Source organism: Aedes albopictus, chromosome 3 (genome assembly GCF_035046485.1).
Source record: "Aedes albopictus strain Foshan chromosome 3, AalbF5, whole genome shotgun sequence".
Classification (NCBI taxonomy): domain Eukaryota; kingdom Metazoa; phylum Arthropoda; class Insecta; order Diptera; family Culicidae; genus Aedes; species Aedes albopictus.
In genome coordinates, this window is record NC_085138.1 from 381,565,218 (window position 1) to 381,589,678 (window position 24,461).

At 40.5% G+C, this 24,461-nt stretch overlaps 1 protein-coding gene across 8 annotated transcripts in view; it reads right to left on the minus strand.

Annotated features, from left to right (window-relative positions):
* The window catches only part of LOC109399618 (tetraspanin-11), an 80,537-nt gene that overhangs the window by 4,875 nt on the left and 51,201 nt on the right, over nt 1–24,461 (minus strand). For 7 of the 8 annotated variants that reach the window (XM_019672109.3, XM_062855836.1, XM_062855835.1 and 4 more), the window contains 2 exons: nt 3,520–3,619; nt 3,221–3,412 (listed from right to left, as the gene is read on the minus strand). In XM_019672109.3, coding sequence (XP_019527654.1) covers nt 3,221–3,412; nt 3,520–3,597 — 270 coding nt within the window. In that variant the 5' untranslated portion in view covers nt 3,598–3,619. Of the gene's footprint in view, nt 1–3,220; nt 3,413–3,519; nt 3,620–3,739; nt 3,763–24,461 lie in introns of those variants that run through there. The other variant, XM_062855838.1, reaches the window with a different exon arrangement.

The window sequence follows — 24,461 nt, forward strand, 5'->3', positions numbered from 1 at the left end:
TCTGAGTTGGAGCTATTCAACATCCAAACCGCCTGGAGACCAACTGGAATAAACTGTGGGTGGCAACAACAGTCGTAGAAAGAACGAGATTTTCTTTCGCACCACCGCAATATCTGTTGAAATTATGTTTCATAACAAATCCGGAAATCAAATTAAAAACAAAAATAGAGTTACCAAATTTCAATGAGCAAGGTGGTGAAGGGTGACCAGTTTGTCGAATTAAAATTTTACCCCGGTTATTCGACAACAGTCGGTGTCGAATTAGGGGGGTAATACGGTACAACATTTGTTCGGGTTTTGTGCACACAAATTTGGAGAAATTATAAAGTATAGTGCTGTGTACCAACTGAACTGTTTGTTATTAGAAGCGTTTTACAAATATATAGTAAAGCTGTTATTGAGCTTTAGCAAAAATGATTAATAAAAATAAATGCAGTTTTTTCAATTTCCACACGAGTTTATGATTGGTATTTATGCTATGAACAACTATTATGAAAAAATCTATATAAATAAAAATAGAATGGTGTTTGTATGTCACGAATACGCTCGGGAATGGACCAACGGATCTACACCATTCTATCAGTGTTTCATTCGTGCAGGGCTCCGACGTGTTCGTACGAAAAAATAATTTGGAAACGCACCGAAACCGAGAAAGTTTGAAATTCCCTTTTGCTGAGCATTTCTCTACAGAGCTACATGTAAAAAAAAAAACACAGTAGGCAGGCAGAACGACGTTTGCCGGGACAGCTAGTAACTACATATAAATTTCGAACTCGAGACCTGTCGATTGCCAGCGGCATGCCTTCCTATCTGCGTCATCCTAGAGATGGTGAATTGAAGCGCTCAAATCAAAACATAAATTTCCCGTGGTTTAATAATGATCACACCTCGACTCCTATTCAGTAGTGGTGAATTAGCACAGAACATTATCGTTAACAACTGAACAACACATTATTTCAACTGCTGTTCTGTAAATAACACATGTTTTTCATCCTGTTCATCCTGTAGTCGAAATACGATAAAACGAAAGCGCTTATTCGACTTCTGAAAAGTACATTATGTATACAGATACATGTGCTAATTCGTCAATTCTGGTTGCAAAGGGCAACATTAGTGTGGGGATAATTTAAAAAAAATCTCTCCGGGATATGTGGAAAATGATCTACTGGTCGAAATAAGTGAGCTGTGAAAAAAATGAATGATTTCGGTTGATATTTAAGGGTGGCGCAAAGGGTTAAGTGGAATTTATGCTAGAGCAAACATTTCGAATTTAATTTTCATACATAGCTTTTCTAAACTAAATCGGTGATTGTCGACCCCAATTGGATCAAATTTGACCACAAAATTGCGATATCTCTACTGTTTTTGAGATATTTGAAGAAAATGTCCTTATTTAGTATCCAATCCAAAAAACTTTTTCATTCAGAAATTCCTTCAGGAGTTCTTTGATGTATTCCTCCCGGAATTCTTCCAGAGGGATACCATCAGGAGTTTCTCCAGTAATTCCTTTCTTTCTGGGATTCATTTTTTTAAATTCCTCCTAGCATTACAAAAGAAATTCTTCTGCGATTTCTTCTGAATTCCAGGGATTCCTTCAGGAATGTCTCCATAGACTCCACCGGTTATGCCTCCAGAGATGCCTTCTGGAATGCTTCCAGGGATTCGTTAAGGAATTCCCCTACGGATTCCTTCAGGAATTCCTCCAAGGATTTCTGCAGAAAATCCTGCAAAGATTTCTTCAGGAATTCCTCTACGTACTTTTTCCGGAATTGCACCAGGGATACCATCAGGAATTTCCCTACAGATTCCTTCAAGAATTCCTCCAGGTATTCTCTCAGGAGCTCCTGCAGAGATTCCTTCAAAAGTTTTCCCAAGGAATCCTTCCGGAAATCATCCGTGGATTCGTTCAGGAATTCTCCCTCCCCGTCCATTAATTTCGCCAAGAATTCCTTCAGCTGATCCTGCACGAAATTCTTTCAGTTGTTCCTGTTGCGATTCCTTTATGAATGAATACATTCAGAGAGTCTTTCTTTTTTGTTTCAATGAATCCTTCGGGAACTTATCCATGTATTCCTTCAGAGATTTCTCCATTGATTCATTTATTATTATTATTATGTATTATTGTTATTTGTCAAAGATACTCTGCCGTGTGCAGCATAGTTGTCCCATGTTAATAGGGATTCCCATAGAACATGGCACATGGCAGTACTTCACCATTATTGTAGCAATTGTATCATAGATTCCTTTAGGAATCTCTTCAGGGATTCATTGAGAAAAAAAAAACGCCCCAGAGTATACTCTACAAACTCTTCTTGAAATTCCTTCAGGAATTCCCTTGCAGAGTTTCTCCTGGGATTGCTTCCGGAGCTCCCCAGGGGTGCTTCTTCAGGAATTGTTCCAGTGTCTTCTCCAGAGGTTCTAGGAATCCTTTCAGGATTTCTTCAGGAATTCCTCCAGCGAGTTGTCTAGGAATTCATTCGGGAACTTCTACAGGGATGCATACATAAGCTTGGCCTAGAAATACAACAAGGTTGCTCCAATGATCCCAAAATAAATTTATCTGACGTTACTTTTCATAATTTCTCCGATGATTCCGCCAGGAGTATCTTTCAGACATTCATGCAAAAATTTTTTAAAGATTTCTCCATGGTATCCTTTAGGTCATTCAGGAATTCCCTTTCTCAATCCATGCATTTCTTCAAGATTTTTTTCAGTAGTCCCTGCAAGGAATTCCTTGGAAAATTCCTCCTGCAATTCATTCAAGAGAACTTCCACTGATTTGCTCTTTTTTTTAATCTTCAAGGGATCCTTCGGGAACTTATCCATGGATTTCTTCAATATTTTTTCCAAAGATTCATCTAGAAATTCATCCAGGGATTTCTTCAGGGATGCCTTGGAGGGGTTTCCTTAGAAATATATAACGATACAGTTGGGTCTGATATAAGACGCTGTCGCCCACTTTGCACCCATCGAAACTTCTCTAGCAATATAGCTGATTTTTTGAGTGGCTAGGCTCTTTTCAAACCAAAAATTGAAAATAAGACAACCTGAGATTATGGTGGGCGTAAAGGTGATGATAGCCTTCTATAGGAAACCTGGTTTGATGCAGCCATCAATGCTTGTGCTTAACTAACTTTTAATGGATGATCAATGCATTATAACTGAAAATATGATATTTATGAAATGATTTCTTCCACATCCCTTATGAAACTTCACTCACCGTCAGTAGCATGCATTTGTACTCTTTGGCTGCCCCAATGCACCCGAAAAAGGACAGTAAGCACACCAGCGCCGATGTGGCAATCAGCACATATACCGCCCCGGAGAACAGGTTCGTTCCGAGCAGTTCGTTGATGAAGTTCTTATCCACTACGGTCCACACACCAAGTCCGAACACGATGGCTCCCCCAATCTATCGAAGAAAATAAAAGCCGTGAATAGTCGTCATTTACATTACGCAACCCGGTCGTCAACTGACGACGGACGACGGATGTGCGTGCGTGATGCGACGTTACTTACGAAAATGATGAAATTGGAGACGAACATGCTATACTTGACACACTGCCCGCAGCAGTCCATTCTGCCGCCCAGTCCCATGATGACACGGTTTCGTGAGGATCTGTAAAGAAATGCAACCAGGGGATTAGCCATGTCGTCATCCAATCATATATGCAATATGAGTTTCTAATGATCATTGGTAATAACGCATTATAATTTCATCATTATCTCTATTACGAACGGAATTCTCAAGTACGCAAGTGTGAATATGAATAAGCCGCGGGTTCGTCGCTGATCAGGAATAGTCACTCATCGAAGTCACCTCCAGCCAGCGCAAGTTGCCTGTCTATCGACGCGCTTCGCAAAAGATTTCCGCAAACACTTCACACAGTCTGGTGGCCCGGGGAGTGTAAATCGCTCGTTATCGCTTGTCACGCATTCCATTAGAAGGGGCCGCCGCAGATAAGCGCTAACTCATTGTTGGAGCACCAAACTGACGACTGTTGAAGTGATCTTATTCCGAGTGGAAAAAAAAAGATTTGTCACGATGTTGCTCGCAAAACGCCGTCCGTTGCGTCGTTAGAAAGAGAATGCCGGGTGAACAAAACAAACGTATCAGCGCCGGCGGACCAATCATCGCCATTACTGATGTACACCCGAGCAGAGTAGGAAAACAAAATATAATAAATTCTGTATTAGGGTATTGGTTCCCTTATACAGTGTTGGGAATACCTACTCAATTATCGTCATCAATAACACTAGTCGACAAAATTGAAACTTTTTTCACGCACTTTGACCATTTGTTCCATTTCTAATGGAATTTGGCCCGCTGAATCCGAATCTGACTTCAGAATTCCTGTAACACGTACAGTTTTTGAGAAAAATAGGGTTTTATTCACAAATTTTCATATTTTCAAAGAAAATTTAATATTGTATTTAAAATTTTAAATTTTTCATCTGCTCATTATAACCAATATTCATATTCAATAGATTTTTATCCACTGAGTCTGAATCTGACCTAATAATTTTAGTAATACGTAAATTTTTTGAGAAAAATTAGGTTTTATTGGCAAGTTCCATATTTTCATAGAAAATAGACTATTGTATTTATAATTTTATTTTTTTTATCTGCCCATCTTTACCAATATTTATATTCATTAGATTTTCATATTCTGATTTGCAATCTGACCTAAGAACTTCTGTAACACGTAAATTTTTTGAGAAAATAGGGTTTTAAACACAAATTTCATATTTTCATAGAAAATAAACTACTGTCTTTACAATTTTAATTTTTTTTATCTGCTCATCTCAACCAATATTTGTATTTAATAGATTTTCATATACTGATTCGGAATCTGACCTATGAATTTCTGTAACACGTAATTTTTTTAGAAATATAGGGGTTTTTCACAAATTTCAGTTTTTTGCATAAAATAAAATATTGTTTTTATATTTTTCAATTTTCCATCTGCGCATCATAACCAATATTTTTATTCAATAGATTTTGATCCACTGATTCAGAAACTGGCCTAAGAGTTTCTGTAACACGTAAAATTTTTAAGAAAGTAGGGTATTATTCACAAAATTTCATATTTTCAGAGAAAACTTAATATTGTCTTTATAATTTCAAATTTTTCATCTGCTCATTATAACCAATATATTCAATAGATTTTGATCCATTGAGTCAGAATCTGACCTAATAATTTTAGTAACACGTATTTTTTTTTTGAGAAAAATTGGGTTTTATTCACAAATTCCATATTTTTATTGAAAATAGACTATTGTATTTATAATTTTATTATTTGATTTGCCCATGTTTTCCAATATTTATATTAAATAAATTTTCATATTATGATTTGCAATCTGACCTAAAAATTTCTGTAACACGTAAATTTTTTGAGAAAAATAGAATTTTAAATACAAAATTTCATATTTTCATAGAAAATAAACTACTGTCTTTATAATTTTATTTTTTTCATAGAAAATAAACTACTGTCTTTATAATTTTAATTTTTTTCTATCTGCTCATCTCAACCAATATTTGTTTTAATAGATTTTTATATACTGATTCGGAATCTGACCTAAGAATTTCTGTAACACGTACAATTTTTGAGAATAATAGGGTTTTATTCACAAATTTCATATTTTCATATAAAATAAAATATTGTTTTTATAATTTTCAATTTTCCACCTGCTCATCATAACCAATTTTTTTATTGAAAAGATTTTGATCTACTGATTCAGAATGTGGCCTAAGAATTTCCGTAACAGGTAAAATTTTAGTAGGGATTATTCAAAAAATTTCATATTTTCATATGTCTTTATAAGTTTAATAATTTTATCTGCTCATTTTAACCAATATTTGTATTTAATAGATTTTTATATTCTGATTCAGAAACTGACCTAAGAACTTCTGTAACACGTAAAATTTTAGAGAAAAATGGAATTATACAAAAAAAAATCATATTCTCATAGAAAATAAACTGTTGTCTTCATAATTTTCATATTTTTATCTGAGCATCTTAACCAATAAGTATTTGTATTTAATAGATTTTCATATACTGACCTAAGAATTTCTGTAACACGTACAGCTTTTAAGAAAAAACACAAAATTTCATATTTTTAGAGAAAAGAAAATACTGTCTTTAAAATTTTATCTCCTCATCTTAACCAATATTTAATAGATTTTGATCCAATGATTCGGAAACAGACCTAAGAATTTCTGTAACCCGTGAATTTTTTGAGAAAAAATAAAACCCCATTGTAGCGCAGGTTAATTAGGTTGTTACCCAGAAATGTAAGTAGATCATTTTTTTTGTTTATGCTATTGAATTAATCGAAATATATTTGCAACTTTGAAGCTGCCCAGTTTGGCTACTACCCAGACTGTGTTTTCCTTTTACTTACGCCAACAATTATTTTTCTTAAAAATTGTACGTGTTACAGAAATTCTTGGGTCAGATTTCGAATCAGTATATGTAAATCCATTAAACATAAATATTTGTTAAGATGAGCAGATAAAAAAACAAAATTATAAAGACAATAGTTTTTCCATGAAAATATGAAATTTTGTGAATAAAATATTTTTATCATAAATTTTACGTGTTACAGAAATTCATCGGTGAGAATACGAATAAGTGAAATAGAATCTTTTAAATATAAAATATGAATTAGGATGAGTAGATAAAATCTTTAAAATTATAAAGACAATATTTTATTTTCTTTGAAAATATGAAATTTTGTGAATAAAACCCCATTTTTCTCAAAAACTGCACGTATTACAGAGATTTTTAGGTTAGTTACCAAATCGGTGGGTGAAAATCTAATAAATATAAATATTGGCTAAAATGAGGTGATAAAAAATTGAAATTAAAAAGACAATAATATATTTTCTTTAAATATATGAAATTTTGTGAATAAAACCCCATTTTTCTCAAAAAAATTACGTTTTACAAAAATTCTTAGGTCAGATTCTGAATCAGTGAATCAAAATCTATTGAATTTAAATACTGGTTATGATGAGCAGATAAAAAAGTTATAAATATTAAGACAACATTTTGTTTTCTATAAAAATATGAAATTTTGTGAATAAAACCCTATTTTTCTCAAAAACTGTACGTGTTACAGCAATTCCGAAGTCAGATTCGGAATCAGCGGGCCAAAATCCTTCGGAAATGGATCAAGTGGTCAAAGTGCGTGATCTACTGTCGACCAGTGTAATGTACAGTACCGGCGACCGGCACGGTACAAGCTTGAGCGACTGAAGCAAGCGGATGTCGCCTCAACATTCGCGCAGAATCTCGAGACAGCGGTGCCAGATCAGGGCGAGCTCGATGTGGCGCCTTGAGAGAAATGCTGGAGAACAGAAAAGCAGTCATCAACGACGCAGCCTTATCGGGTACGTGGAAAGCAGTTGACGAAACGAGTTGTTCGACGAGGACTGCAGAGCGATTTTGGAGAAGATGAACGCAGCACGGGCGGTAATACTGCAGTAAGAAACCCGACAGAACGTGGAACGTTACAAACAGAAGCGGAAACAGCAGACCCGCCTTTTTCGGGGGAAAAGCGCCACCTGGAAGAAAGGGAATGCGAGGAAATGGAACTGCTGTGCCGTTCACATGAAACACGGAAGTTCAGGAGCTCCATACATCCCGCAACGGCTTCGTGGAGCGAGGCGGAAGATGCAGGGATGAAGACGGAGGCCTTTTAACAGACGAAAGACGGTGAGCGAAAAGCAGTAGCAGCACTTCAACGAGCACCTGAATGGCGCGGAGGACGTAGGCACGGGAGACTACGACAACGGAGGGAACGACTACGCCAATGTTGTAAAGGACGGAAATAAGCGAAAATGGAAAATCATGGACGAAAACGGCTTTCCTGGGAAGCTGACTAGACTGATTAAAGCAACGATGGACGGTGTGCAAAACTGTGTAAGGGTTTCGGGTGAACTATCAAGTTCATTCGAATCTCGCCGGAGACTGCGACAAGGTGATGGTCTCTCATGCCTACTCTTCAACATCGCTCTGGAAGGTGTTATGCGACGAGCCGGGCTTAACAGCCAAAGTACGATTTTCACAAAATCCGGTCAATTTGTGTGCTTTGGAATGGCGATAGACGGGGATACCTTCGAGGTGGTGGAAGAATTCGTCTATCTCGAGAAATAAAAAGGCACATCATTAGTGGAAGTCGTGCTTACTACGGGCTACAGAAGAAGCTGCGGTCTAAAAAGATTCACCCACGTACCATGTACAACACGCTGATAAGACCGGTGGTCCTCTATGGACACGAGACATGGACCATGCTCGAGGATGACCTGCAAGCACTCGGAGTTTTCGAACGACGCTTGTTAAGAACGATCTCTAGTGGTGCGCAGGAGAATGGTGTGTGGCGGAGCAGATTGAACCACGAGCTTGCTGTACTCTACGGCGAACTCATCATCCAGAAGGTGGTCAAAGCCGGAAGGATATGGTGGACAGAGCATGTTTCAAGAATGCCGAACAACAACCCTGCAAAGTTGATGTTCGCGACTGATCCGGTTGGTACAAGAAGGCGTAGAGCGCAGAGAGCACGATGGGCCGATCAGGTGGAGCGTGACTTGGCGAGCATCGGGCGTGAGTATGGAATCATGTATTATGGAGAAATATTGTTGATTCAGTTTTAGCTTGAACTTGTTGTAATACTAAATAAATGAAATGAGCTTCTAGCCTAACTCTGGATGGAATCATTAGAGGAACCTTTGGAGTACTTCGTGCAGGAATCTCTACAGGAGCTCCTGGAACAATTCCCAGATGTAGTTCTCGTAGCGAATTTCTGGAGAAACTTCTGTAGGACCTCCTGAATAAACTTCTTGAAGAATTTCTTAAGAGATAACTGAAAGATTACCTGGAAGAATATCTATAGTTACAACTGGAATTGGTGGTGGTTAGAAAAATTCTTGAGGCAATTCCTAGAGAAAAGTCGTGAGAAATTCCTAGAGGAATCTTTGGATGAGTTCTTTGAAGAACATATTCTTGATTGCAGAGTGGAGGAACTTTTAAGGGAATTCCTGGTGAAATATTTGCATCTCCCGGATTACTACTACTTCAGGGGCACTGAATGAAGTCGTGGAGAAATTTTTGAAAGAATCTTTGGTGAACCAGTAAGCGCACGGGTATTTAGCATGATGGTGCCAGGTTCGATTCCCGGTCGAAAATTTTCGTAAATGAAATATTCTTGGCGTTTTGGGCATAGGATAACTTTGAGCCTACCACACATGCAAAATGCAAAAAAAAACTGTAGAACTGATCATTAAAACACTATGCTGAGAAGCAGTTATTGACCCAGTTGGAACATTATGTTCTGGGCTCAGATTATCAGTTTCAAGTTTTATTTGGGTTTCAGAGGGGTTTTAGGGCGTTACAAGGGGCTATGGAGAAGACCCAGGATGCATTCAAGAGGCGTTGCAAGGAATTTAAGGGTACCCCACCCCAGCGGAACCGTGCAAGGATGTGCATGTTGAGAGTTAAGGACCGTTTCTTCAACTACAGCATCATCAACGTCAACTGCCCACACGAAGGGAGACCTGATGGCGAGAAAGAAGCGTTCTACGCGCAATTAGAGAAAACATACGATGATTGCTCGCCGCGTGACGTGAAAATCGTTGTCGGCGGCATGAACGCGCAGGTAGGAAGGGAGAAAATGTACAGACCGGTAATCGGGCGAAACAGCCTGCACGACGAATCGAATGATAACGGCCTGTGATGCGTAAACTTTGCAGCCTCTCGTGGTATGGTAGTCCGAAGCACCTTCTTCCCCCACCTGGAGATCACCCGACCATCAAACAGAAAACCAAATCGACCACATTCTAATCGACGGTTCTTCTCGAATATAACCAATGTCCACACATACCGCAGTGCGAATGTAGTTTAGGATCACTACTTAGTCGCTGTATGCATGCGCTCAAAACTTTCGACAGTTATCACCACGCGAAGTCGAACGCCGCGGCTCAACATCGAGCAGCTGCGTAACGTAGAAGTGGCTCAAGACTATGTGCAGCAGCTAGCAGTGGCCCTACCAACGGATGAGCAGCGAGATGACGGCAGCATTACGATGAGCAACTAAATGGCGACGTTGCAAGCACCGAAGGTGGCGCGGTAACAGATCTAGGAGTACGTGCGCAGGACGAAAGATTTCCAGCCCCTAACCTCCAAGAGGTTGAAGAGGAGGTTAGCCGGTTGAAGAACAAGCCGCTGGAGCAGATCAACCACGGTTGCAAAAATTCCGAAGCTTCCAACGAACGTGAGTTTTTGTCTTTGTCTTTTCACCACACCGCTTCTGACGTTGAAGCCCCTGTCCTTCACGGAGGCAATTGAAAAGAGAATAAAAATTCTCTCTTCGCCCACACCGGGGAGACGGCGAGGTTCAAAAGCAATATTTTTCCTGTAACCGGCACTCAAACGACAAAAAATCACCACGTTTGCTTATGGGCGAGTCGCATTCATGCGGCCGTTGTTAAGATGAAGCATCCATCAGCGCAGAGCGTGTGTTGATGATGGTGCAGTCATTACCTCCACAATGTAGTTGAATTTTTCTGCGTTCACTTTCAAGTATCTCACAGCGGAGCTGAAAATGAATGTCAAAAGCATTCAGTTCAGCAGAAATTCATTCAATTGAATGAGATTTTTTCAACCCTGAGATCAACTACCAAGCGGGCTTCTAAAATACGGTGGAGAAGCACTGGTGAGAGCACTACACTGGGGCTTTACCAAGATTTGGGAGGAGGAAGTATTACCGGAGGAATGGATGGAAGGTATCGTGTGTCCCATCTACAAAAGGGCGACAAGTTGGATTGCGGGAACTTCCGCGCGATTACACTACTGAGCGCTGCCTACAAGATACTCTCTCAAATTTTATGCCGTCGTCTAGCACCGATTGCAAGAGAGCTCGTGGGGCAATATCAGGCTGGATTCATGGGTGAAGGCGCTACAATGGACCAGATGTTCGCCATCCGCCAGGTGTTGCAAAAATGCCGCGAATACAACGTGCCCACTTGTTCATCGATTTCAAATCGGCGTATGATACAATCGATCGAGAACAGCTGTGGCAGATTATGCACGAATACGGATTCCCGGATAAACTGATATGATTGATCAAGGCGACGGTGGATCGAGTGATGTGCGTAGTTCGAGTACCAGGGACACTCTCGAGTGCCTTCGAATCTCGCAGAGGTTTACGGCAAGGTGATGGTCTTTCGTGCTTGCTGTGCAACATTGCTTTAGAAGGTGTAATTAGGAGTGCGGGGATAAACACGAGTGGAACGATTTTCACGAAGTCCGTTCAGCTGCTTGGTATCGCTGATGATATTGATATTGTTGCTCGTAAATTTGAGACGATGGCGGAAACGTACATCCGACTAAAGAGTGAAGCCAGGCAAATCGGATTAGTCATCAATGTGTCGAAGACAAAGTACATGATGGCACTGCGCCCGCCACCCCGAATTTATATCGACGGTGATGAAATCGAGGCGGTTGAAGAGTTCGTGTATTTGGGCTCACTGGTGACCGCTGACAACAACACCAGCAGAGAAATTCAGAGGCGCATTGTGGCAGGAAATCGTGCTTACTTTGGACTCCACAGAACTCTACGATCGAATAAATTTCGCCGTAACACAAAGTTAACCATCTACAAAACGCTGATTAGACCGGTAGTCCTCTATGGGCACGAAACATGGACCCTACGTGCAGAGTTGCGTGTTGCGTCTACAGCGGAGTACAGATGGCAGACGAGACTTGGAAAGGTGAATGAACTACGAGCTGTATCAGCTGCTGAGAGAATCAGCAGACGTCCATACCACGAAAATCGGGAGGCTACGGTGGACGGGTCACGCCATCAGGATGTCGGATAGCAACCCGACTAAAATGGTTCTCGAGAGTCATCCGACCGGTAAAAGAAGACGTGGTGCGCAGCGAGCTAGGTTGGTCGACCAAGTGGAGGACGATCTGCGGACCCTACGCAGAGTGCGGAACTGGAGACAAACAACCATGGACCGAGTGGAATGGAGACGGCTACTATGTACAGCAGAGGCCACCCAGGCCTGATCGGTAAGGTAATGTATGTTAGATGCCTTAGCCGCATATTGGTGAAATGGATACGAATCCTTTTTGTTTATTTTATGATCGTTCTGCAACACTAGAGACTAAACTGCCTTGGGCTGAAAGTTCCTATAACAATTCTATAATAATAATAATAATAAATTATGAAACACAACAATATTTGCATAAACGCAAAATATTGACAAAATCCTGACGAAATCTATTTCCGAAATTTCAAAAGAATCGAATTCAGCTCGGGCAACAGTATCGCTGCTACACATGGAGTCAACCGGAGAGGTCCGCTACCCCCAATTCATGTTGCTGGCAAGGCTGTGATTGTGCTCGTTGAGCGCAAAGTGAAGGGATGTGTGCGATGGCCCCAAGTGCGACCACGACGACGATACGGGCCCCGTCCAATGCCAAGGACTCACCGATTGCTGCTTGCTTGTGAACGACGATGACCGCCGCCACCGCAGCAGCAGCATGGCTGCCCCCGGAATGATCAAACTCAAACAATAACATTATACACACTACACTGCGAAACTTGGCCGGACTGGAAGAAGCCTTGAACGGGGTGATTCGTGGCTTTTGCGATATCGCTCGATTCCGCTGCTTCTTGTTTCGGGAGGGAGATCGTGCCCGTGCGTCGATGACGACGGTCGAGCGAACAACGGTCAGCATTTTTCGGTGTGCGCAAAGGGGCGATGATGGTCGACATCAATCATCCGGGTTGTTGGTCGTCGAATTTAACCCTCTAATACCCAACCCCGCCTTTAGACGGGGTATAGTTTGAGCATTTTTGTAATTTTTGTTTAGTGGAAAATCAAAATTTTGATATTTTTGGCTGATATTTAAGACTGTTTTGTATATCTTAAAATAGTTTTTGGTGTATTTTAAAGCGTATTTACATTTTTTAAAAATCATTGAAAAATTGATGTTATAGACACCTTTTAGAAGTCATTGTTTATTTTGTATTGAATCGCCGCAATTAACATATTTAAAATTTTTCTCAAATTATTCTACCCTAGTTTAATAGTTTAAGGGAATCGAATACACTCTAAAATTATTTTCCTTATAATTACACGGAAAATAAAATTATCTTTGAAAAAAAAATAAAAATAAAAATATTTCAACAATAATCATAAAATCTCAAAATGTTTTCATCTCAAAAAATCCGTACCCCAAATAGGCTTCCAGGAAAAATATAAAGTTTTAGGTATGTTCAAAAATAAAAATTAGAAAAATCAAAAACTGAAATTCACGAATTCGAGAATTAAAAATAATTATCTTCCAAAACATGTTTAAATCGATTTTAGATGACGAAAAATGATATTTAGATCAAAATCAAAAATTTGGGTATTAGAGGGTTAAGGAGGGGGATTCAAATTTCAGAATCATCTATCGTATGGCTTCAAATTGTTCGTTCTATGGTGAGAATACTAAATTTGTAACGAAACATTAGACGTCCAATTGACCATGACCTCGCTGTACGAATCGGATTCGGATCGTTGTTGCAACGAACGACCCATTCAGATCGTCCAAAACGGTGCTTCTCACCGTCACGCGTCATTTTATTCTCTCAACGCTTTGTAATTGGTTATAATTAGTACCAATTACCTATTCGAAGACGACGATGGAGCGGAGGAGGGTTCCCGATCCGGCAGTTTCTAGGCTTCTAGACCTACAATACCAGTACAATTAAACGCCGTCGTCTCGGTGCACTTGATAATGACCTCGCCGTTGATTGCCCGCGCTGTACGGTCAACCACAACTAGGTAGGCACATGCTGTTGCTAGGGTAAAGTTCTCCAACGACCTAGTGGTCGCATTCGATCGGCGCATTTCCTGATTCGGTTCGACACACAAGACTAAGTAAGTCTTAATATGTGTGTGGGTTGGCAAGGGGGTCGTTGACGCGTTGCAGTCAGTATCTAGCTCTAGAACGTAGAAACTGGTTCAATGGGGCGGTTGCAATCAGAGATGTGGAATTTTGCACATTTCACTTTTCTCGTATCGGCTTTTCTTGTCGAGAGGGAAACTGGTTCTAGACTTTTCAGTTTGTTTGGGCTTACTTTTAGCACAGGTATGGTAAAAAGCGTTTCCACACGGGTGAAGTTTATTTACGTTTATAACTAGGTTACTTATTCTTTTTCTTCTTCTTGGCCTTACGTTCCCACGGAGGCAAACCTTGCTTCTTAGGTTAGTGTTCTATGAGCACTTCCACAGTTTTAAACTGAGAGCTTCCTCTGCCAATGACCATTTTGCATGTATATATTGTGTGGCAGGCACAAAGATACTCGATGCTCAAGGAAGTTAAGGAAATTTCCTTTACGAAAAGTTCCTGGGCCGACCGGGAATCGAACCCACTTTCCTCAGCATAGTCATGATGAAAACCCACGTCTTTACACCTGTGCTATATGGGCCCTCATAAATCTGCACATACAGGAAATTAATAAAATGTTCGGAACACGCAAAGTTTTCACAAAAAAAAGTTTAACAAGGAGTTCTTCTAAATCGTTCTAAAATTTCCACTGTTAATCGATGTACTAGTAGTCTATTTAGGTTTCAAATTTGAACAAGAATGGGTTTTTTAATGCATGATTATCTTAGCCATTTGCCATTTTCAAACCGTTATGTCTCCGGCTTCTATGAACCAAATTGAATGAATAATAAACCTCGAAAAATGTTTGACTTGGCCTATTTTTCACATGAATCTCATATTTTTTTTGAATTTATTTCCGGCTATATCGTTACTGTCGTTCAAATCATATTTATGTAGAAATCAATAATAAGTAGTTTGATTGAACTAAAATCACCATCTTGAATTTAAACAATGTTGTTGTTTTGTCTTATTTTTGATTACAAAAAAACTAATCGCTACATTTTTCAAATTTCATTTCATTTAGGTATATTAGTAGCCAATTTATGGATCACATTTGGGCAAGATTGGACTATCAGGTATCAGTAGGTGGGCTCCAGAGGCACGTTTGCCTCCATTTGGGAAATTTGTGCCATCGCCATTAGTACGAGCCTATTCATCATTTACCTGAAGGAGAGGGAAGCGAGGAATAAGGGATGGGATAGGGAAAGGGAAGGTAAGGGAATAGGGTCGACATAATCGCATAAGCGTACCACAACGGGTTCAAACAGCGCCCTGAAAAGGGCATTGTAAAAAACGCATAAAGCGTAAAGTAAGCCTATAGCTACTTGCCACAACGGGTTCAGAACAACAGAACATCCGGAAGATTCAGGCTTCTTAGGTCAGTTTCGCCTAATCAAGTGTTTACCGAGTACTCGGAAACGCAGTTGCGTAAAAACTGGGTAGTTACATATCAAATAATTCAAAGTTCCACAGTCGGATTCTCAGCTAAGATATACAAATGAAGCAGCCTGTTGAGGCTTGTGACGGACAAAATCATAAGTAGGAAAACCACATTGAGTTATCTCAATTGCGTTTCTGCTACGAGATTCCTCAAAAGTGATGGCAAGACTCCCGCATGGGGGCATCCACAAACACTCAATTTCCTAATCGCTGCTTGACGTGATGCCGAGAAGAGATTTTGGTTTTTGAGCATTTGGTAAATCCAATTGGAAATCATTGAAAGATAAATAGGACAATCCATGGGGCTTCCAATATGGAATCGAAAGGTACGTGTTCAAAAGTATCCTGGAAATCCAAGAGAACAACCAAACAAAATTGTTTTTGAATGAATGCTTTTCCAATATCGTAAACAACATTGTGTAATCAAATCACAGTGGACTTTCCATTTTGGTAAGCATGTTGGTCCCCATGGAGAGGCATGTTTGCCAGAAAAACATCACGGATGTGATGCTCGACAAAGCGTTCAGAAGAAAGAGATCAAATTGATAGGTCTGATCTTCATACGATGCATTATTTACTTACGGAAAAAAACTTGACAGTATAATCCCACCAAGATTTGGGAATAGCAAGACTGCAAACAAGCAGTTTTATCAAAACATTTTGGGGCCCCAGGCATGATACGTGAGATTGCCATTTCAATTTACTGAAAGTAGCGAACATCGGATCAAACGTAAAATGCGGAACCATATAGGTGTTAATTAAAGCATTACATCGACATAGAAATCCCCCCTACAAAAGTAAGGTTCTTGGACCAAAGCTGTTCTTTTATGCTGAAGATTGATTTGAGCTGTCATAACCATAGCCACTACCCAAGCTAGACACGATCAAACTCTTACAATCACAACACAAGAAAAAAGAGCAGCTATTAAAACCAATTCGGTATCGATTGAAGAACGTCAGAGACGAAGATACACAGAGGACACTGTGAAGAACGCATAATGCGAAGAGCTATATAGGTTATAATTAAAGCTAATGTTTGTTCGTTTGTTAATGTATTTACGACACTTTATCCTGAAGGGTGCATTCGTGTCGGATTAAAGCTAATAAATAACATACTAATAATCCCACTCTTATTGAGCCTCGCAGTTGAGGCTTGAGAAGGATAGCAGATTATCTCGGAGAAACACAAGATCAACTGCACCATTGCTCCGGTTAGCGCAGGAAGGGCAGAATACTACACAGTTCATTCGACGCGGAATCTGGTCGTATTATTTCCTATTGAAAATGGTTCAGTTCAGTCCAGCCGTTCCAGAATTATGGCCATTCATGTGTTCCGGACCGGTACCCTGAAGAGGCCAGACATGAAAATGCACCAAACCCATCCATGCGACGCATTGAATTGCGGCATTTTTGATAGTGAACCGGTAGTGTTCCGGAACCGGTTCCGGGTGTCCTGCCGGAAGCCACATCTAAGAGCGGCTTTTTTGATAACCTAATTGACGGTTGGCAAGAAAAAAGTCTCACACCATATCTGAACCAGTAGTGTTCCTGAACCGGTCCGGGTGTCCCGCCCGAAGTGGTCTTATATAAAAGTAAACCAAACCCATGCAACAGGAAAAAATTTGCAAACCATATCTGAACCGGTAGAGTCCCGAAACTGATTATGAGCAGAGTTGATGTACACGTGCTGTAGTCCTATGTACGGGAGCCTCATTGCAAGCAAGCTCCCAGGAGCACAGTACATTTTGAGACTGAAAGTTGTGCGCCTCATTTTTCTCAAGATGTGTCTCATGAGCTTCGTCTCATGCGCCGATTAAATTAGAAAATTTCACGACAAAAACTTCCTAAACGAACGAGAATTGAAACCTCAACCTTTGCATTGAGAGTCCCTAGTCGTATCACATAGACCAATCAGACACTTGTGTTCTGTATGGAAAAAAGTTGTTGAGGTTCTTCGTTACCAAGAAGTTGTTTTTCACCTTAGATACCAACAGCTCACGCAGCGCATGAGACGAGCTCCCCGGGAGCTAGGTGCCTAGCTCGCACCAACCAGATTTTCGTGAGCCTCTTAGCAGCGCAGCACACTGCGATTTTGAAGTGCCGGGAGACAATTTGGTGGGAGGCTCGCTGTCACATTTATGTACACATGAGCAATGGGAAACTCTGATTATGAGTGTCCCGCTGAAAGTGGCTAAATATTAAGGTGACCATAACCCATCCATGCGACACATCAAACCGCCGCTTTTCCTGTAACCTGATGAAAAGTAAGCAGGAAAATAGTCTTAGACCATATCTGAACCGGTAGTGTTCCGAAACCGGCCCCGGGTGTCCCATTGGAAGCGGCCAAATATAATAGTGAACCAAATCCATGCATGCGATACATCAAATCGCTGCTTTTTCGATGAGCTGATGAACGAAAAGCAGGAAAATAGTATTAGACCATATCTGAACCAGTAGTGTTCCAGAACCGGTTCAGGGTGTCCCGCCGGAAGTATAACCTTACGAACGATTAGCAAAAAAAATTGGCTTAGACCACATTAGAAACTACCGGTAGTGTTCCGGAATCGGTTCGACGTGTCCCGCTGAAAGTTTCCAAATATAAAAGTGAACCAAAACCATGCATGCGACACATCGAATCGCGACTCCTTAGCTTTGATAACGGTTGGTAATGAATAATTTCAGACCATATTTGGGACAATCGGAAGTGTTCTAGAACCGGTTACGGGTACCTCGCCGAAAGTGGTCGAATGAAAAAGAGAACCAAACCAATATTCACGACACATCAAATGGCTTTCTAGGTAACCTGATGAACGGTTAACAGAAACAAATTCTCAGATCATGTTTGGGAAAACTATTGGTGTCCCAGAACCGGTTCTGGGTGTCCCTCCGGAAGTGGTCAAATGTAAAAGGGAACCAAACCCATGCATGCGACACATTAAATCGTTTTTCGATAACCCCATGATCGGTTTTCAAGAAAATACTCTCAGATTACGTTGGAGACTACCGATATAGTGTTTCACAACCGGTTCAGGGTGTCCCACCGGAATTTGTCGAATTGAAAAATGAACCAAACCCTCCTTGCGGTACAACAAATCGTTTAATTGTCAGTGATCTAATGTACGGATAATAAGAAAATAGACACAGTCCACATAAGGTACTACCGGCAGTATTATTATTTCCGGGTGTCCCGCCAGAAGTGGTCAAATATCAAAGTGAGCCGTACCCATACATGCGATACATTAAATCGCGGCTTTTTAGGTAACCTGATGAACAGTTAGCATGAACATAGGCTAAGACCACATATATACTACCGGTAGTGTTCCGGAATCGTTTCCGGGTGTCCCGTCGACATCGGTCACATATAAAATCAACCAAACTTATGCATGGGACACACCAAGCCGTGACATTTTGATAACCTGATGAACGGTTAGCATGAAAATAGGCTCAGCCTACATAGGAGACGGAATTACGAGAGTGAACAAAATCAATGCAAGCGATAGATATGTGTAAGGGAACAAAAACCTAAATGAAAACTAAAACGATCCCACCAAATCACACCATTTTAGATTCCTGAGCTATAAATTTACAGTATGATGGGTCAACGTTGTATAAGAAAATTAAATTTAACCGCATCAGCCCTGAACAAAGTCTTTCAATCCCCTTTTGCGTATTAAAATACTGCACAAAACTTTGATATGACTCGAGGGCGTGCTCTGTAATGTGGTTGAAATTTGAATGGGATTTAGTATATGTAATTTAAATTATTTGCATTCTTTGACAAACTTTACATGAATCTCGTAAGCAGTGCAATGAAAATAAAATATAGCCTAAAGTGTGCAGAAAAACTTTGTCGAGGACCGCTAAGTGATCTGTAAAAAAATATATATCCTAGCTTGTAATTGTCGTCTTGATCGGCCTCCAGTGATAGTGAAGGTGGTCAAGCAGTCAACTGAGAGCTTTGATATTTTTTGATTCTGCCTATACGTTGAACATAACGGCAGAATAAGTACCATCGATAAGTTTCCAAATCGATGATGACTTTGATGAAATTCTTGCCTTTCTAAATAAGTTGTGTTCGCCGCTGTTAAAGTCGCGCTGAAGACCGAGATAAAAGCAAGCAAAACGGCCTGCTTTGAAGGTCTGTCAGAGCGCCAATGTAATGCGAATTCGTGGGATGTTGCCTACTGGATCGTGATGGCCTAGACGAGAGGTGTAATGACTCATGTAGAGCAATCTCCAGAGATGTTGAAGGGGATCATCGAAGGGCTTTACCCCCGTCAAGATCCTAGTCGTTGACCTTCTCTCGTAGCACTGGGGCTGGCGATGAGGAGAGGGTCAGTGATGACTAACTTATTGGGATTGCAAGAACCATTAGCGCGGAACTTTTAAGCTGACGTAACAAGTAGCTATTGCAGAGGCTCCCGGGATGTTCAGATCTGCTATGCAGAAATGCCTGGACGAGGGAGTTTTCCTTGAGGTTTGGAAGCGGCAGAGCCTGGTACTATTGCCAAAAGGCGGGGAAAACACCCGGAAACCCATCGGCATATAGACCAATATGCTGGATTGACACGGTGGGAGAAGATCATGGTCAATGGTCTCTCGAGTAACTAGTTCGGCTTCCGGAAAGGTCGGGCGTGATATCTCATTCAGTTTTAATTCTTTTCTGCTCGGGATCATTTGAACATAGAATTCTTTCATGTCTCTCATACGATATCCTGAGCAAACAGGTCAATTGGCAAAGAAAGCACTCAGTTGATAACTGTGGCAGTGTTCAAAGAACAGGCTTTGAAGCAAGGCTAAGAAGCAGGTTTTGTGTCAGCTGGGACATAACGCAAGAAAAGAAAAGAAGAATGAGAATTTTGCATAAAAATGATTTGAGCACAAAAAATAGAAAATCTTAAGTGACACTCAAAAAGTACAGCAACTCTTTTTAACTTTGCCATTTAGACTACATTTAAAATATGTTGTTGTAGAAGTTAACCGGGATTAGTCGCGGTGTGTACGACAAACATGTATTATTTATGATACACGTGTACTCAGTAGGTACACGATGCGACCGCTCTCGTGTTAAAAAGCCAGTACATACTTTTATTATTACTCATCCCGAAAGATATCAACAAGTGCAACTAGCAAACAATGTAATTTAAGCTTATTTACCATCAAATTACAAATCAATCATATCCTCATTTGCAAAATAAAAATTTCATAACTCCACCTACGCATTCCAAATGTTACGTCTGGCTGACTCCATTACCTACCCCACACCGAAATATGCCGATGAATCCATCGAATGCTCACAGAGAATAGCGTCATAGCCTTGCTGGTTTGTTAATCATAAAACCGGCTGATGAAAAAAAATCTAAGGGGCTGTCCATTAATTACGTAAGGGAATTTTCGCGATTTTCTGACACCCCCTCCCCCCTTGTAAGATTTTTTGTATGAGAACCCAAAAATTTTTATATGGCACGTAACCTCCCCTCCCCCCATAAACCCTTACGTAATTAATGGACAGCCCCTAAGCATTAGGATTACATTATCATACTTATGTCAAAAGTAATGTAGACAATCCAGAGATACTAGGATATTCATCAAACTGACCTAGGAAAAATTCATTCCTTGGACTTCCAAAAGATTGCATAGCCTTTCGGTAGTCATCTTTAAAACACCGATCGACTCTCAGATTTTCAATTTATTATCACCAATTTTGCTTTACGATCACACCCCAACCCAATTTGATTAAATGCCTCTGAAAACCCCCATCATCAATCCACTTTGCTGCTGATCTTGTGTATGATTGTGGAATGCACCTCAAAACGACGAGCCTCCTTTGCCATCGCAGCCAGTGCTGATAATTGCCATTACCATTTTCAAACAGGCGCGCCGCCAGCCAGCCAACGTGGTCTGGCTTGGCCAGTTCATTGAACGTTTACAACGTCGGTCGGAGTCGGAGCCATCATCGCCGTTCGGTATCCATCAATGTCTGTCTAGCTGTCCCTGGTCAGTTGTGGAGTAGTGTTTTTCTGTTCGAAATGTGTCCAGCTATTTCCTTTCAAATGTGATGCACTTTTTTTTTGTCGCACATTATTTACACCTTGGCAATTAGGTATAGGGAAGGGAATGGTGCCCACCGCACCACCACCGACCGGTGCCAGACAGGAAGTGCATGTTTTTATGGTTCAATTGCGTGCTGCACAATAATAGAATTGGAATCATTTGGCGGTAGGCAGCCGTGTATTTGTTCTATGCCAGGTGAATGTCCTCTGCATAGGTGTAGCTGAGGAAGTATTTCAATTTATATGAACTTCTAGAGGTATTTCTTGAAAAAATATGTGACAAAACTCATGGATCTACTGTGGGAGTAATTAATGGTATAATTGTTCAGTGTTCACTCAATCAACAGAAGTCTTCTTTGCAGATCTTGCGTGTCCCAGGAAATAGTTTTTAACAAGATTCTATAGCAGGTTCGAAAATCATCGTTGAGGATGAATACATTTTGTTGTGGTTTATGGTGGAAACTAGAACTGCTTTAAGTCCTCTTGACGTCGAATTGGCTACCACAATTACTGAAACATCCCAAAGAATCGATGCATGGATTTCCACAAAACATTTTGTGAACACTTCGGAAGGTATTTCTATTGCTATTGAATTAAATGCGGACACCTTTGCGGTGAAAGAAAAAGAAAGATATCTGTTGGCGTTCATTGAAGATATTTTTGAATCAAATTAATTAATTATCGATTTTTGCGGCTTAAGCAGCCGAGTGGAAGTTTAATTTAATTTTAGACTTTACAAATACTGGCGTGAGTAAGGAATGTACGAATTAGAATGGAATTTGAGAAAAAGTTACTCGAGACTCGACCTCAACCTCGACTAACCTGAATTCAAGTTCAGCTCGAAGTTCTGATCTTTTCCACAGACCGATCAGGTGGAGGACAACCTGCGAACCTTCGCAGAGTGTGGACCTGGGGACAGACAGCCATGGACCAAGTAGAATGGAGACGGCTACTATGTACAGCAGAAGCCACTCAGGCCTTAGCCTGATCGGTGAAGTAAGTAAGCAATGCTACCAAAATATTGTGGATCTTTAAAAAAAATGTAGCTTTATTTCACAAATGTTTTTCTAAAATTCCGGAGAGAATTGTGGTAATAATTGTTTAGTTCGGATGTTTGTGAGATTTCAGGCAAATTCCTGTTTGAATTTCACCAGGAGTTTCTTTTGTAATTCTTCCAGGATTTGCTTATATGTGATTCATCCAGGATTTTCTCCCGCTTTTTTTGAGATTTCTCTTGGAGTGCTTTCTGGAGTTCTTCCAGAAGTTGCTTCTGGAAATCATATAATCGAATAATAAGGGATGTTAAGATTCTTCCAGGAGTTCTTTCATGAATTTCTCCAGCAGCTGCGGGTTTTTTCCTGGAGTTCTACTCGAATTTCTCCTGCGATACTTCCGAGAATTGATTCTAAAATTTCCTTCTGGAGCTCCTCAAAAATTCCTAAAAATTTCCTGGAAATTCCTTCAGAATTACTCTGGAAATTTCTTCAGAATCTCCACAGAAATTTACCCAGGAGTACCTCGGGAATTCTTCCAGAAGCTTCCCGAGATTTTTTCCAGTTCAACGAGAAGCCCTGCAAGCAGTGTGTGGATTTTAATCGCGAACCACTGAATGGTCCATGCTCAGCAAGTGATACATTCGCGAATGTAACATTTCATGAACCAACATGATCGGGAACGCTCCCCGAAATGCACGCAGAACTCGATGTACACAGTGTAACGAGTAACTTTCACGCAGCGACCGAAAAGACAAAAGAATTTTCACGCAGATTTGTGTAACACTGGATCAACACACAAAATGTGCTGATCCGGTGTTACACAAATCTGCGTGAAAATTCTTTTGTCTTTTCGGTCGCTGTGTGAAAGTTACTCGTGTGCTGTGTTGTTTCATTTAAGGGTGTGCTGTTCATTCTCTTGCCCGGTTCGATACGAGAGCGCAATCAAGAGAGAAGATGCTCGATGACGCTAATGAAAGCGATGCATTCGGTAAGAATATTTTATTGTCATAATTCTTTTTTTATTGTGACTACACAACCTGCAACGTCATGAATACAGTTAAATAAAATAGTATTTCACGTTTTTAAAGCGAAAACGCATTAAATACTGATGAAAATAACGATTATTCACAGTTGCCCCAAGCCAACGATGAGCGATCATCGGTAAGTGTTACACTTAGCGATGTCCGCTCATCGCCGCAGCTTGTTTATATCGGAGTATCCTCTTTGTGTTCCTTCGTGAACCATGCGACTCGACGAGAGAACATACACCGTTGGTAATTGAAACAGAACCAACAGAAGGGAAGAAAAACTGCCGAGTGGTTCACTGATCACTTTTTCGTCCAAACACTGCCTGCAAGGGAAGCTCCCTTGAACGAGTCCAAGCATTTTTTCAGGAATACCACGGGAATTCCTTTAGAAGTTTGCCAAGAATTCCTACAGCATTTGCGGTAGAATTCCCCAGGATTTTCCTGGGAATTTCTCCATTGTAACGCTGGAAATTGATACAGGACTTCTATTTCAGGAGTTCACTAAGAAGTTCTTCTACAATAATGCATGCTTCTCTACAGGATTTCCCTAGGATTTTTCCAGGATTTTCCAGAAAATTACTGTAGGACTTACTGGTGCATATTTCCACGAGTTCCACTAAAAATTCTCGGGAATTCCTCGGAAAATACCCAAGAATTCCACGGAAATTCTTCCAGAAGTTCCTCAGAAATTCATCGAGATGTTCGCCGACAATACCTCTAGGGCTTATCGAGAAATCCTTCACGGATTTCTCAGGAGTTCTTCTGAAATTCCTCTAGGAGTTCCTAGGAATTATTCAGGGAACTGTTCGAGATCTTCAGCAGGAGTTCCTCGGGAATTTTCCCTAGAGTTCCTTGGGATTTCCTCTGGGAATTTCTCGAGGATTTCTTGGGAATCCCAAAAGATTTCTCCGGGAGTTCCCTGGGAACACCTCCAGGTATGTTTCCCGTGATTTCGACCTGAATATTTTCAAGGATTTCTCCGGGAATTACTCTTGG